Source organism: Epinephelus moara, chromosome 6 (assembly GCF_006386435.1).
Source record: "Epinephelus moara isolate mb chromosome 6, YSFRI_EMoa_1.0, whole genome shotgun sequence".
Taxonomy (NCBI): domain Eukaryota; kingdom Metazoa; phylum Chordata; class Actinopteri; order Perciformes; family Serranidae; genus Epinephelus; species Epinephelus moara.
In genome coordinates, this window is record NC_065511.1 from 884,025 (window position 1) to 900,622 (window position 16,598).

The 16,598-nt window shown below is 41.4% G+C and overlaps 1 protein-coding gene and 1 pseudogene across 1 annotated transcript in view; both read right to left on the bottom strand.

Annotated features, from left to right (window-relative positions):
- Nucleotides 1-3,802: 3,802 nt before the first annotated feature.
- The window catches only part of snrka (SNF related kinase a), a 97,982-nt gene continuing 85,186 nt past the window's right edge, over nucleotides 3,803-16,598 (bottom strand). Inside the window, exons 6-8 of the mRNA XM_050045775.1 lie at nucleotides 11,868-12,069; nucleotides 10,381-10,487; nucleotides 3,803-9,117 (exon numbers count right to left, since the gene is read on the bottom strand). Coding sequence (XP_049901732.1) covers nucleotides 7,962-9,117; nucleotides 10,381-10,487; nucleotides 11,868-12,069 — 1,465 coding nt within the window. The 3' untranslated portion in view covers nucleotides 3,803-7,961. The remainder of the gene's footprint in view (nucleotides 9,118-10,380; nucleotides 10,488-11,867; nucleotides 12,070-16,598) is intronic.
- On the bottom strand, nucleotides 12,382-12,535 carry LOC126392540 (uncharacterized; annotated as a pseudogene).

Sequence of the window (16,598 nt, forward strand, 5' to 3'; positions counted from 1 at the left end):
CAAGTTCTCCAAGTATTTGAAAGAAGCCCGTGTAAAATGCAAAGGTAGACTCTGGAACAAAAATAGAAAACGTGGTAAAACATTAATTTTCAATGAACTAATTTTTTCCAGTAGTGTTAAAGGTAGATATTTCCACCTATGTAAGTCTTGTTTTATTGACTTTTCTAATTACCCGTAGTTGCAATGATATAGATTATCCAGGTTGTTTGGAACAGTCACTCCCAAATTTCTCACTTCATCCTATTTGAATTCAGCCATTATCTACTCACCCTCATACCGAGGGAGGCTCTGGTGAAGTTTTAGAGTCCTCACAACACTTGCAGAGATCTAAGGGGGGAGTGGGTAGCAGCACAACTGCACACCTAATGGCTGATGGCGCCCCAGATTAATACATCCAAAAACACATAATTGAAACCACAAAATATCTCCATACTGCTCGTCTGTAGTGATCCAAGTGTCCTGAAGCCCCGACATAAAAAGTTGTTTGGAAAAATGTCACTTGAACTCTGTTTTTAGCCTCATTGTAGCCTGTAGCTCTAACTGCCTCTGTGTACACTGCATTCACATGTGCGCGCTTGCGTGAGACCGTGAGATATGGGCATCGCCTTCATGTGTGTTCACGTGCTTTTGCTGGTCTCGCGTGCAAGCGCGCACATGTGAGCACGGTCCACAGAGAGGTGTTTATGTATCTCTAGGTTAAGAAAGTTGTGTGTAAGAAAATAGGACAGGAAGATGAAATGCATCACCACTGATTGGACAACACATTCTCACTACAACCTTGTAACATATCGAAGTTTGGTCATGTAGGTTCCACGTCTACATATGACGTGCAAGGTACCCTGGGTGTGTTGGTTGTTGACATTCTTTGATGGCGTGTCAACTTCAGCCTGTTAAATGCATTGTCTGTTTTCAAAATACACTTCCATTCTCACAGGAAATATACAGTTTGCATACAGTCTCTTCCAAAATAAATGCACTACATCGGTACAACACTGCAAACATTTTTTACCTTCAACAACAAATGCATGTGGTTATGTTTCGGCAAAAAAAGAACAGGGTTTGGCTTTACATTCATATAGGTAAAAGTTGGTGATTGTTGGACCCATCCGCCACCCCTCCCACCTGCCCTACTCGGACTTTTATCCCCTAAACTTTCACCCCCTTAATTTACGCAATAACAGCGACTGGCTGTGTATCATCTCAACGTGAAAGGAGGGCTTTTTTTGTCTGTGTCTGACACCGGAGGTCACTGACCAAGTGCTGGTATTTGATGACCTCTGAGTGAGACCGGGTTAGATAGGAGCCATCTATTAGCCAAAGCAAGAGTATAGTCTAGTATGGTTTGCTGCTTGAATCCAACCCAATAGCCAAAAATAAAAAATGTTGGCATTGCACGTTTTTGCAAACTGCATACGTTACATTTGCATGTTATTATGTAGCAGATATGTTGAAACTTTACTAAAAAAGTCTATTGACAATGTAGTCAGTTATTACAAAATCAGTTTCAAATTCTCAAACTATGGTTCAAGACCCCCCTACAGACCCTTGGTTTAGACAGCAGGGATTCCTCTTAGTTTGACTGTATAATAACATCAAACTAAGTTTAAAACCAATTTAAAATGGATAAAATAGCTGATTAAGTAAAAGTTTATTCAATTTAGAATACGTTTTATTACCAAGTAGGTTTTCACTTACAAGGAATTTGCTTTTTTTTGTGCATGCATTAAACCCACAAAAATGTATTAAGAAGACTAAAACATAAGGAAAAGTAGGCCTACTGCAACACTCAAGAACAGAACAGAAACGTTAGAATAAAAAATATGACAAAGATACCTTTAAAAAAGATGTCTAAAAATATTAGGCATGGAAAGTGTAAAAGTTGACTAGCTTCTTGATCACAAGTAATGTCGAAGAGGTTACAGCTCAGGAGTCTTTCTTAGGACAAAGTAATGAGACAAAATTTACTCAAAACATGTTTTTCCTGTTTCCTGTTTGCCTCTTGCTCTTGCTGTTCCATGGCCAGGATGGAAGCTGCATTGCTCCTCCTGAATCCAAGGTTAGACAATAAGTCGCAGCCCCCTTTCCAGCATTCTGGACTGAACTTTCCTAAGGGGGCTGAGCAGTGTGATACCCCAATAACTGGAGCACACCCTCCAGTCCCGGACACCAATTAAAAATGAAATAAATATTTTGACTACTTAACTTTATCAAAGTGATGCAATGTATTACATTTGATTGCTTTTTGATCACTTCTTCTGATAAATGTTTCAAACTGGGCAATAAGGTAGAAACAGATCCCGAAATAGGCTCTGCCAAAAGAAAGCATTCCTGCATGGCAAAAAGATGCAAAGCAGAATAGATGCTTTTTTGGTTGTTTTATTCTATATATATGAACAGAACATGTTGGATGTAACCCCTTTTCAATCACCAACATTTTGATTACTCATTTAATTACATTTTTTTCTTAGCACCTGTAATTGATTACAATTACATTTATGTAGTCATTTAATTACATGTAACTCTTTTTCCCCGAACACTGTTTGAGCCAGTATGAGCACGATTCAAATACAATTTGCCATGACTCATGTTTATATTGATGCACACTGGCCTTCACAAAAAGGACAGAGGAAAATGATCTAACCTGAGCAGCAGACACATGGCTTACTGCTTTGGAGGGAGGAATAGAGTAACTTAGAGGATAACTGTGTGTCACCCTGCAGATGATGTCAGGGCAGTTTCATGCAGCGTCACTACAATGATCAGCTGAGAATCTCACCTACCCCGAAGGGGTACTATCCGCAGTGGAAAAACGAAATTGAGAAAAGGACATGGTACCAAAAGTGAGTCAAGCTGTACATGCAGTGGACATTAGGAATTAGGTCCTAGCTGGTGAACACAGAGGAGCATTTAGCAGCTAAAAACACACATTTCCCTCAGGGTTGATCAAAAACAGACTACTCAGACTCTTTAAGCAATTTACCGCTCAGAAGGAATTCAGCGGCTCCTCTGGCAGTAGCACAGCGTCTCTCTCTCTCCCCTCTCGCCGTGCAAATGTTTGATAATGTAAACTAACGTGATGGTCACAGCTCCGCAAGAAACTACATGTGCAATAGTTATGGTATCATGGCCTGTCACAGGTTACAGCGTGATGATTAGAGGACAAATGGCAGAACATAAAGATCCAGGTGGAGGAAAAAAACCAACTAAGTCATTTAGGATTTTGCTAAAAGAGAAGGAAATCGCCTGTTAATTTATATATACAGATCCCAGGGTACATTTTTTGTATTTGGGAACTGTTTAAATGTGTACTCTGTGGTAGATTTGAATTTTTTTGTAGTATTAATATTGTATACAGAATCTGAATCTCACTATGAGTTACTGATGTTGTTGACAGACAAAAGAAATGAGAGATCATTTCTCTTTAGTTTTTACTGAATATTTGAAGGCAAACCTATTTTGTTGCAATTCTTTGTTCTTAAATTAAAATAAAATATGCTTTTTACTTATTTGTAAAGAATATCATAATCGTAAAAATACCCTGAAATAGTTTTTTTTTTTGCCATATCACCCCTGATTGAAATTACATTCATCAAGTGGAAACAAAGACTTCTACTTACTGATAATGTCGCTCTGTAAATGCTGGCTGTGTAAATAAGTTTTTTTTTTGGTAACATGTTGCTATATCAACTTTATGAAGTGGGAATATGTCATATGAGTAATGAAGAATAATTTCAGCACTGGAGGAACACTGGTCTCAGCCAGTTTGAGAAAAATCAAACAAAAACCCAGATACAACACAAGACTGTGTTTCACATTTTATTTTTGGATATTACCATAGCTATATGTAACTTCTGACAACTGATATCAACTACAGAATAATACATTGAATATTTCTGTCAGTTCTAACTCTTTTTTTTCTTTTTGCCCCCTTTTCTTCTTCTGCTGCTGCTTTTTGGTCCAGTAACATTTCTGTGGCTGATTCTCTCTGTGTGTCATTGAATGTTAAACACTGAAACACATGCACATCATTCACCTGGATACAACTGAGTAAGACAACAGTCAAACAGACCTGACAGTATGAATAGGCTTTACTTTTAGCTGAGACACCCATACAGTATTACTAATTATCATAAGGCTAGATTACTGTACAACTATGCACCAAAGGGTTCACTCTGTTGTTCTAGATAAAGAGAAAGAGCACCATATTTACAACTCTATTTACATCTACTCTGAAAAAGAAAACTCAGACAACAACCAAAGAGACAAAGAAATATTTCAAACATAGCTTTCCTGTGTTTCTGTTTAGTCAGCTGCTGTGAGGCTGCACAAGTTTGGAATTTAAAAAAAATTAACTAATGAAAACGTTTCTGTACAAATAGCTGCAACACACCAGATAGCTTATTGCCAATGCCCTTAAAGAATTTTCCCATTTCATCTTCCCTGTCTTTCATCTGTTGGCCAGCCCCTTTTAAAGCACAGGTGAACTCCTACTGGTTAACCTGCACCACACACACTTATTCTAACCAGTGACACTTCACACAGGCTCCTGTCATCAACAGCACATCGCTCCACAAAATGTACACATTTTAAAAATAAACTTTACTTTTCAACATACTATATATACACCAGTCGACACACTGCACCCACATGTACAGTCAGCTGCGGGAGACGTGGGTGCAGGTGGTACTGAAAGAAGTCAGCAGAGATCAAATCAGGACACACTACTTGAGCCAGACACAACTTATGTTCTCTACCAGCAACACATTAAAATATGGATAAAACAATAGCAATACTTCATTTAAAATATATGGTCAGCAGTAACATTTCATCATCTTGCTACAGAGGAGTGCACACACCCACTTTGATTAACCACCAGCTTTTCTTTTGATGTCTCATTTATTAAAGTAAAACTCTTACCTCTAGAAAGAGCCACTGTCCACATACTGTCCACATATAACGGGGTTCTGACAGATCATATGAACTCATTCTAGTAGAAATCATTTCAAAAACAAGATAAAACAGATTGTCTGAGTGCAATATGGAGTCAAAATTAAAACCTTTTCTCTTCAGGTAAAACAGAGGTTCCTGCATGGGTTTATAAAAATGTAATTCATGTTATAGACCCACAGATAGCTAACATTCAGAGGGGAAGGAAGGAAGGTGTGAAGGAGTGTTTGTTTATCAGCATGGAGAGTCAGCTGCCTGCTACAGTGCAGCACTGCAACTATTTCAATAGTTCCTGTAACTACTGGTACCAACAGTGCATGAGAACAGCCTGACCACTGTGCACTACAACTACAGAGTATAAGGGCTGCTGTTCCAAGAAAATAATCCCACATATTAAAAATAAAAATAGAATATTTTGAGTGTTGTGTTTTGAGAATAAAGTTGAAACTGTAAATGAAAGAAATAGAAACCCCCCCTCACTTTCATGAAATTAAGTCAGAACCTGAAAATAAGTTTAGAGGAAAAATGTAGATTTCCTGATCAAATTTACTCATGAAGCATTGTGACTTCTCCCTCTTTATCTCAAATTATTACAATTTTTTTGTGAAATTACAACTTAGCTTCAAAATGACTTTTTATATAATGACTATCTCTAAATATTAAAAATGTTCTGTAAAATGACAACTTCATTCTTAAATGATTATGACTTGTCTCCTAAATTACTTTTTTTGTTCTCATATTGACCTTTTTTTTCAAAGAATTGACTTTATGCTCATAACATAAATAAAAAATTGTCTCCATATTTTGACTTTTTTGCTGGCATTTTTCCCTTCACAATAAATCTAAAGAAAGTGCTTTTCTGCCATTGTGTTTTCCATCCCACAACCAGTTAGCATCAAACCTTCCTCATTTTACTGTGATCTAAAACCAGCATACTGTTCTTAAATGGATAGCTTGGATTTTTTTTTTGGAATGGGGGGTGTATGAGGTACTTATCCATAGCCAGTGCATTACATATAGTAGATGTTAGCCGAAACGCTCCCAGAGTACCACCATGTAGGCTCAGCAATGTACTGCTGTAGACAGGGGGCAGCAACAAAACATATTTCAATCAAAATAAATAAATAATCTAACAAAATCATTATCAGTCTAAGTGAACACTATATTGAGAATATTTTCACCGCTTTACCTCGCCATCAGAAAGCCCTTTCCACTGGCAGTACATTTTCTCAGTTGTACAACTTCTGTATTCTTATCCAAAAGCCCAACTGTGCTGCTCTCCATGCTGTGCTGCAGGTCAGCTGTTTGGGTCAGGCTTTTAGTGGATTATGGAAGAGACAACAAATACAAAAAAATAACAAACTGTGATTATGACAGTGCTGATAAAATGCTGTTCACTGTGGAGACAAAAGGATACCTTTGTGAACCACAGTATATAGAAGAAGAAATTTTGTGGAAGGAAACTGTACAGGCTGAAAAAGAGAGAGGGGGAAACTTGTATGGAAACCGGAGGGCCAGAAAGAGTAGAAACTAACTTTTGAAACTGTAAGCTCATGCTCACAGACCCAGAGGGCTACTGCTACCTGGACTTGGTTAGGATCTGTTTCCAGGCCAGATGAGAAATATAATTCTTCCAACGTGTTCTGAGCCTCCTACCAGTGGGCCGTACCACCCTAGCTGGCCCCTTTCAATGCGAAGGAGCAGCGGCTCTACTCCGAGCTCCCTCCAGATGTCTGAGCTCCTCACCCTATCTCTAAGGCTGAGCCCAGCCACCGCATGGAGGAAACTCTTCGACCGCTTATATCAGCAATCTAATTCTTTCTGTCACTACCTAAAGCTCATGACCATAGGTGAGGATTGGGACGTAGATGGACCAGTAAATTAGAAGCTTCGCCTTCTGGCTCAGCTCCCTCTCCACCACAACAGTCCGGCACAGTGTCCGCATCACAACAGACTCTGCACCAAACAGCCTATCCATCTCACGCTCCATTTTACCCTCACTATAGTAAAAGAAGTGACTGACAAAGCGCTGAAAAGACGATCACACTTGACTATCTTGAGGAAGAAAAAGAAGTAATAAGGTTTCTGTAGATGAACTTTGGGAAGGATCATTATTTGTAGGTATTAAGCCTAATTTTACCAAATAGTTGGGTACAGCAGTTTTCTTCTCTCTCTCTCTCTCTCTCTCTCTCTCTCTCTAGCTTATTTGGTGGTGGTTTCACATAATCCTTTTGAGAGAAATGTTAACTCTAAACGGCCAGTTGTCTCAGTTTGCAGGTGGAGTTTTGAGGTCTATATTCAGTGGAATTAAATACAGCTGTTTTAATTTCTATTTGAACAGCCCAGAAAAAAACAACTTTCTCTGAAAGTGAAGTTTGGTTTTAGTCTGATCATGCAGCAGCACTTTCTGGCCCCAACAACTGACCTGCAGTGCAATACAGAGAGTGGCACAGCTTGGCTTTTAGGTAAGAACACAGAAGTTCTACGGCTTAGAGAAAATAGTGCCAAAGTAAAGGGCTGTCTGACGGCGAGGTAAAGGCAAGGTAAAGCAGTGAAAATATTCTCAATGTATCATCCTGTTAGACTGATAATGTTTTTAGGTAGGTCTTTTCTTAAGTGACTAAAATATGTTTGCCGCTGACCACCATCCAAAGCAATACATAGCTGAGCCTCCGACTGCTTCTGCGAACTGGGAGCTTGCCAGCTGACATCTACTGTAGGCAATACACTGACTATAGATAAGTACCTCATACAACCCCACTTGAAAAGAAGCCCAACTATCCCTTTAAGATTGTAACAACATATCAGTTCCACTTCTCTGGAGGGCGTTAGGGGGACACAAAACAGGGATCACAAGAAACACTCCTAAATGTTAAAATCAACAAAGTGACGACAGCAGCAGAAGGCAGATGTGTTGATAGTGAGCTGATGTGAGCTCAGCTATCTGCTCCAGCTTAACACAATAGGTTGTGTTTAAACTAGCCCAACATGTAGGGGGACTGAGAGGCAGAGCTTCAGATGACCTGGCAGCAGCTGGCTGGAGCTGAGGTACAGAGCAGGCCGTCCCTGGAGCCCCCGCCCCGCTGGATGTTCACAGAGATGGTCTTCTCACACAGAGGTAGTTGAAGCACACCATTTTTCAAGGCGCTCAGGTTGCTGTGAGCAACCCTGCCACCTGGCAGGCCCGGGGGGCTATGTGGCGCTGTTTTGCGGTGGGTGGTGTAGGTGCGAGGCAGGGCAGTGGTGGTGGGGAGGGTGACGGTGTCCACGCTCCCGGTAGAGCCAATGCACATCCTCCAGGCTGATTTCTCCTGGACTTTCACGCTCCCTCCTGAGAGGGTGCCAGGGTCTATGATGAACTTGCCACCCCCTCCTCCTCGCCCTCCCCGCCCCCCGCGGTGGTGCTGCAGCTGGGAGCTGAGGCACAGACTCATCAGCTTCAGGCTTTCCATCAGCTCAGTGCTGCGGCTCGCCGTGCGGGACGAGCGTGACACAGAGCTGAGGGAGGGGTGAGTAGTGCTACTGTTGTTACAACAACTGGAGGGGCTGTCTTGTCCTTTATTACCCCCTCCTCCTCCCCCACTCCCCCCTCCACTGCCGCCATGCCCTCCTCCTCCATTACCACCTCCTCCAGGAGGACTCCCCCTGTCGGGACCAGAGGTTCCGCCTCCCTCTCCTGGAGGTTTACTTTGCCCTGAGCTGCTGCCTCCTCCATTGCCCCCTGAGCTGCCAGGTGGCCCCTCACTGCTGTCCCTTCTGTTCCAGCCATAACTGAAGCCTGAGTCTTTATCCAGACGCCTACGGTGGCTTTCTGAGTCATCATCACTGGTCTCAGAGCTCGAACACGATGACCCCCTTCCCTGGCTCTTGCGTCGGTGATAGCGCTTTTGCGTGGTCCCCGGGGACGAAGAGGAGCCTGCCCCCGAGCTCAGGTTGGCAGCGTTCCCGGCCATGTTCATCTTGAGACGGCTGAGTTTGGGCGGCAGGCCCTCATCCAAGTCGAAGTCATCGTCTGACTCCCCCTCCTCCTCGAAAATCTGGTTGAGCACCGGGGCACTTTTCCTGGAGGTAAGGCGGTTAGTGATGGAGGGGGGCTTACGCCTCAGGATCACCTGGGTTGGGAGGGGAGAGGGGTCCTGCTCTTCCTCCTCCTCTTCGTCCTCCTCCACCCTGAGAAAACAGGAGACGAGTGGTGTGAAATGTGGTGTGAAAGTATTTCTCATGTCACAGGAACAAATGAGAGTGACTCCTGTTTTTGAATGTTATCAGACTGTGATGTGAGTTCTTGTTCCAGTGCTCTGCACAGACCTGACACCAGGCCCACCGCCTGCTTAATCCCTGCCTCTCTAAAACTCTGTGTGCCAAAGCAGGTGTGCCGATGGGATGGAGGTTCTTCAGTAGCGTCAGTACACAATAACCTTATGTTTCAGGGTTTATACAATACACTCAAATGCACAAATATGTGAAATACTTCTAGAGACATTCCTGTAATATATTAATCTGGATCACAATGCTGGCCTCCCACAATTAAATGAACATGATTAACTGAGATATTGACATTTAAAATGTGTGCTCCACACACAGCAAACTCTGCTGCATCTAAGATCAAGTACTTCTTAAAAGGGAAGTCTCTATCAACTTTTTTTGCTTCAAATCCGAGTCATTTAATGTTAGGTATCTGCCAATACCAAGTCCCGATCCAATATTTCTATTTTCCTTAATAACACAACTGCACAGTGTAGCACAGTGTTCAAGTACACTGACACTGATCCTTAAATAACAGGGCCTCTGTAATCTTTTTGGCCTTGTCGCTGTCTCGAGGGAATTTCTGAGTATTCTAAGGGTGAACATGCAAACTCCATACAGAGGGCCCCAGCTGAGCTGACTCTCAGGTTCAAACCCTGAACCATCTTGCTGTGAAGCAACAGTGCTAACCACTACACCTCCGTAACGCCCTTTACACGGATTACTTACATTAATATAGTATTCTTACAGGGTAATATGGGGGGCACATAAGTCCACCTCAAAGACAGCACTAAATTCTCTAAAGGGCCTAGAGACCAGAGTTTTTGGTTTGCTAATATAAGGTCTGCATTTGATTGAGAAAGGGTCAGAATGTCTGGGGTGTGCATTTCCTCACCTCTCTTAAGCCCTAACGAAGGGCGTCGTCACATCCTGATTGGCCCAGAGTAGAAATGCACCAAGCAACACACACACACACACACACACACAGTGACCAGCTGTGGGTCCTAGGACCCACACATGGAGAAGCTATAAACATCACTGTTATTATGAAAATAGTTAATCTTTTTTTTTTAATAAATACTAACTTCTTTTTCATTCAGTAGTAATGGATGTAAATGTTTTGTAAAAACCAACACACAATAACATCACTCCACTTGAAACTGCAAACTGAATCCAAATTTGTCAGACCTGAACAGGCAGGTTCTCTGCTTGGCTGCTGCTGAGGTGGATGGTGCGGCCCTGATGGTCCCAGAAGCAGACCCAGGAGCAGGGCCTAAGGCAGCAGCACAGGCTCCCTGGAGTGAGATCGGAATACAAAAAGAGCGGCCACATGCATTAGAATAAATTCAAACAGGATTTCAAAGGAATACTTCACCCACACAATGACCACATATATATAAGTTAGTCATTCCATGTTACCCTGAATTCATGAAGAAAACGTTGTCTTACATGCATGGCTCCACGGTTAACAAAGAATCCAAAAATGCCAAATATTGTTGATCAATTTAAGTAAACGGGGACCACATGTAACAACAGCAATGCTATATTTAAACATCAGTGTACAAACTCTCACACAATTTGTGCAGTATAATCCAAGTCTAATTTCTCCAGTCATATGCTCAGTTCTTCCCAAACAGTTGCACTGCCTTGCCTTCAGTCCTTTCTGACCGTCACTAGAATGGATGGACCTGCATTTGTATAGCGCCCATCTAGTCATCCGACCACTCAAAGTGCTTTTTACACTATGAGTCACATTCACACACACATTCATACACTGGTGACCGAGGCTGCCATACAAGGTGCCACCTGCTACTCATGTTTTTTTAACACACTCACACACCGATGGAAGCATCATCGGGAGCAATTTGGGGTTCAGTATCTTGCTCAGGGATACTTCAACATGCAGACTGGAGGAGCCCGGGATCGAACCACTGATCTTCCGATTGGTGGATGACCCGCTCTACCTCTGAGCCACAGCCGACTAGAAGTGAAAGCATTGATAGGTTTCACTTTTAGTTCCAAAAAGAAAGGACTGAAGGCAAGGCGATTCAACTAGGGATGAATGATATTGAATTTTTTGCCGATATCTGATTTGCCAATATACAACAACTCATTTGACAGATAACCGATACCGATAATGATATATCCTCTTTTTTCCCCACCTCATTTTAGTGATCATCAAGTCCATTCTGTAGTGGAATTAACATCATATAATGCATACTGTGATCAGCAGATGGAGACATGAAATACAATGTTTTTCAATTTTCGTTCATTGTGCAAAATAAGAAAAAACATGTTGGGCGACTCATTTTATTCAAGCCGAAATTGGCAAATGCTGATGACGTGCCGATATTATCGCGCATCCCTAAATGCAACTGTTTGAGCAGCACTTACATTTTGATATAGCTCAGCTGTTTCTAAACATGGTCCCCATTTACTTCAATTAATCAATAGTAATAGTAATAATATTTTTGGATTATTAATTCAGCAGAGGCGTGTGAGAAAAATGTTATCTTCATGACTTCAAGGTAACATGACATGACTAGCTGATATATATGTGGTCATTTTATGGGTGAAGTATTCCTTTAAGTATTCAGTGCATCCAAACAGAGACCCATTCCTTTTCTATTCTCAGTGATGAAACTGCAAACAGAGTGTGATGAAGATGGGCATACCGGTGCTGGTAGACCTGGAGAGTCGGTGACTGTTGTTTCATTCCGTCGGCCCAGCTCCATCATGCCTTTGGAGCGATGTCCATTGAGGAGGTTTTCTGCACTGCGGGCTGGGGACTGGGGGCCTCCAGCGTGGGAGATAGAGGATGCTGCCAAACTGTCCTCTATGTCCTGATGCATGTCCACTCTGGTGGGCCACGACTGCCTATAGAGATAGGACAGAGGATTACACCCTGAGTCCAATATTTCATCCATTTTGAAGTTTTTCTCTGGTCTGATCATTAAAAGGTCCTCATATGCTGTTAACACTCCTTAGATTTATGGTCAACATCTTTCCTCCTAAATTGACTTACAAAGTTATGAACCAGTAAAAACCTTTTCTCAGACTCATACGCGGTAGATTTTTTTTTTTATATGCCTTGCTTTTCAGTGCCTTGCTCAAGGGCACCTTGGCGGTGCCCAGGAGGCCAACTGGCACCTCTCCAGCTAGAAGTCCACGCACCATATTTTGTCTGTATGGGGACGCAGTTCCCCACTACCAGAAATTATGCAGTCAAGATTCCCACATTTGGGGAATTCACTGGGGTCAGCACATTTGGAGTGCAATGGCTGAGCCTCGCCCCGAGTAAACCACCTTCTTAATCATGGTATCTTCCCTGCCAGGTAAATATCCAGATTACTTGCCAGTATCCTAGCATCTGATCGAGTGATGGAATTAGTCACCCTGCAACTCAAAACTCCACAAACTGCTGCTGAGGAAAAATAGAAGAGCTCTGCCTGTGCTGCATTCATGGACCAGCCAAACCTCTGAATTGTGAATGGGGATACAGACTGATACAAAAAACACATATCAAAATACATATCCCGCTGAATCGAGGGTTTGTTTTTTTTTGTAATTTAAATTTCTATTGATTTTCTTTTGAACAAACATTCTACACCCAAACCTATGACTTATAAAACAATGGAAAAAAAACAACAACAAAAACAAAACAAAACAGAAAGACAGTCTAATACAACAACAAAAATATTTCTCAGATGCACAGACACATACGTCAGTGTCATGAGCCATTCACTGGAGCAAGTTTTGTTGAAAATTGAAAATGTTTTCGTTGACACCCTCTGTAAATAAAACTCCTTTGTTGACTTTAGATTTGCGGTTGCTTATTGTTTGGATTTCGTGATGTCAGCCCCACTCACATAGTGGCTTACTGGATGTGGGATTTTTGGATGTTCTGTAAAGCCACCCGGTCTACCAAATTAACAAAATAATTATTCAAGAGCTACACCAATCCCATATTCAGTAACCAAGAGTGTGTCTTAAACTGCATACTTCCATTAGTACACTTTAATGTAGTACACTATGTATACTACATACTTCTTTCATAATTTAAACAAGGAAGTGAAAATGGCTTTTTTTTTTAAATTTTTATTACCGCCTCTTCTTTTTCTTCATCTCCTTTTTAAACGGCAAATTGCAAACAGACGGCGGTATACACATAAACCAAATACGCCACAGCGTCAATGCTGATTAAAATGTGCTGCCATAGCGAGGAGCAAGTATTACAAGCATTATTGTTTTCAGTACCAAATCATCACAGACCCAGCATTACTGACGGCTTCTGTCAGACAACAATATTGTTACGTAGTGTAAAAAACATGTGGAACTAACTAAGGCTCCTTGTTCCCTTGTCCCCGGCCGCCACGTCAAAAGTTGAGAAGTTTGCTACGTCACAAAGATGGCGACCACTGAGGGTGAGAAGTGTCCATCATTACACACTCAACTTTTGGTCCGTTTTGAGTTTGCCAGTAGTGCACTGCTTATTCCTGTACTGTGCAGTGTGAAATCATTTAGCGCACTTGTGCACTCAAAATATTATGTATTTAGTATAGAAGTATGTGATTTGAGACACACTGCAAGTGTCCAGTAAATGTCTGGTCCACTTCAAAGTTGGTTTTTACCAAGTACAATCAACTTCACATAGAGGGGGGAGCATCGCCACAAACCACAGCATCTCATGATAAGACTTTGAATCTCTGCTTGATTTAAATTCTCGGCTCTTAAAAGGGCTACTCCAGACATTAAGTATAGCACTATAAAGATAAAGATAAAGTTGGGGTACTCATAAGATACATTCTCAAAAACAATGGACAACATTAAAGCAGCACAAGCAGAGATATCTGGCTTTCACTCCCTAATAATGAGTCCAGCTCCCAATACTCTGGATCCTACGTTTCTCCTCTTAGCCGGGAAAAATACCCAGTTCTGTCAAACTCATCACCGATTATAAAGCAGACATCATGTTAGAAATATCAACAGACTGAGCGCACCAAGATATTCTCAAACTCAGCTCCACACAGGACATTATAAAAGTAGTAATTCCCATGTGCAGTAAGCTGATTCAGAAGTGTTTGATCTGAATCCTTGAACAGAAGGCACATGACCACTACCATTTCCACCATTGCATTTGCACCTCCAGTATATTGGTCTTTTTTCAACACTAAGTAACTGCTGATTCTGTCATGGCTTTTTAATTAGGGGAGAGGAGAGTAATTGCACCCTGCACTGGTTCCTGGTGGTAGCACATAGGTATCTGCCCATGCTATGAATATCTCAGGCTTGTCTTAATTCAGGACATGGTTCAAATATAAACCCCAGCCCGCCTACTATGCTCTGCTACTGCCAGTCAGCTTGCTACTCCCTCACTACAAGGTAGGTCTGGCTACTGCTCAACGAAATCCCAACATTAGGCCAGGACAACAGAAACTCTATACAGCTTCAGACTGAAAACGCTTCTGTTATAATATATAAAAATAAACTTTATTAATATTGCACCTTTCAAAACACAGTTGCAAAGTGCTATACAATACAACTAAACACAATTAAAACACAAGAAGAATAAAACAAATAGCATGTCACAAAATGTCATCTAGTGAAAGATAGAATAAGGAAGGCTAAAGCTAAAATCAAGATAATAAAAGGGAAATAACATTAATAAAACAGCAATAAAATAGACAGCTCAGATAAAGTCAGGATACGTTTTCCGACAGAAGTATGTTTTTAGGAGAGGCTTAAATGAAGCCAGTGACTCAGACAGCCTGATATCCTCAGGCAGGTCATTCCAGAGCCTCGGGGCCCTGGTGGTAAAACTTTTGTCCCCTTTGGTCTTCAGTCTGGACTCTGGGACAAGCAGAAGACCTGTGCCTGAGGATCTCAAACTACGTAAAGGTTCATAAGGGACCAACAGGTCTGAAATGTAATCTGGAACCAGGCCATGAAGAGCCTTAAAAGTAATTAATACGATTTTTAAGTCAATCCTAAAACAAACAGGGAGCCAATGTAAAGAGGCCAAAACTGGTGTGATGTGGTCGTGCTTCTTGGTTTTGGTTAAAAGCCTTGCGGCTGAGTTCTGAAAAGTCTGAAGCTGTTGCAAGGTTTTGTGATTGAGACAGGAATAGAGGCTGTTGCAATAATCAAGATGTGAACAGACAGAAGCATGTATTACAGTTTCTGTATCTCTAAAAGTTAAAATAGATCTTATTTTAGCAATATTTCTAAGGGGGTTGAAAGCATGATTGGGCAAGCTTAGTGACATGTTGTGCAAAACATAAATTACAATCGAACTTGACACCAAGATTTCTTGCATCAGGCTTTATGTGTTGAGACAGGTAACCAGTGGATGGCAGTATTTGTTTCGTGATATGCTGTTACCCAGTTACAAGGATTTTGTTTTTATCAGAATTGAGCTGGAGAAAATTTAACGACATCCAGATTTTGATAACATATAGACGGTCCTGTAGAGAACTCAGCATGCTGAGGTCAGTGGGTTTAACAGGGAGGTACAGCTGAGTGTCATTTGCATAACAGTGGAAAGAGACACCATGTCGATGGATGACATCACCCAAAGGAGGCATGTATAATGAGAGCAAGATAGGACCAAGGACTGACCCTTGAGGCAAAATGTACTTGATATGGGAAATGGATGACATGACACTGTTAAGGGACACACAAAACTTCCTGTCTGACAAGTATGAAGCTAACCAGTTTAGATCAGTACCAGACACGCCCACCCAGTGCTTCAGTCTATCTAAAAGAATGCCATGATTAATTGTGTCAAAGGCCGCACTTAAGTTTTGCAGCACAAGAATTCAATCAATTAATCAATTTTATTTATAAAGCCCAATATCACAAATCACAATTTGCCTCACAGGGCTTTACAGCATACGACATCCCTCGGTCCTTTGGACTCTCACAGCGGATAAGGAAATACTCCTCAAAAAAAAAAAAAAAAAAATTAAGCACATGCCTGTGTCAGCATTCATTAAGAGGTCATTGGTGACTTTAAGAAGGGCTGTCTCAGTCCTGTGATACTGGTGGAAACCAGACTAAAACTTATCAAACATGCTGTTATTATCCACAGCAGCAAGCAGCTGCTTTGAGACATTTTTTTCTAGAATATTAGAAATGAAAGGCAGTTTAGAGATTTTTGAAGATGGTGGGATCCAGCCTAGGTTACAAAGTAACGCGTTGTAGTACTTTGATTACTTTTTGCAGTAACGAGTAACCTAACACATTAGTTTGCTGTTTGAATAATCAAATACTTAAGTACATTTTCAAACAAGACATCAGTTGCTTCCGTTACTTTTAGAACGCTGGTCCTTCAGCTCCGAAACAGCAACGGCTGTCGTTTGGTTCTAATAACAGAGATAACGTTAAACCTATCAGTCTGAAAGAAG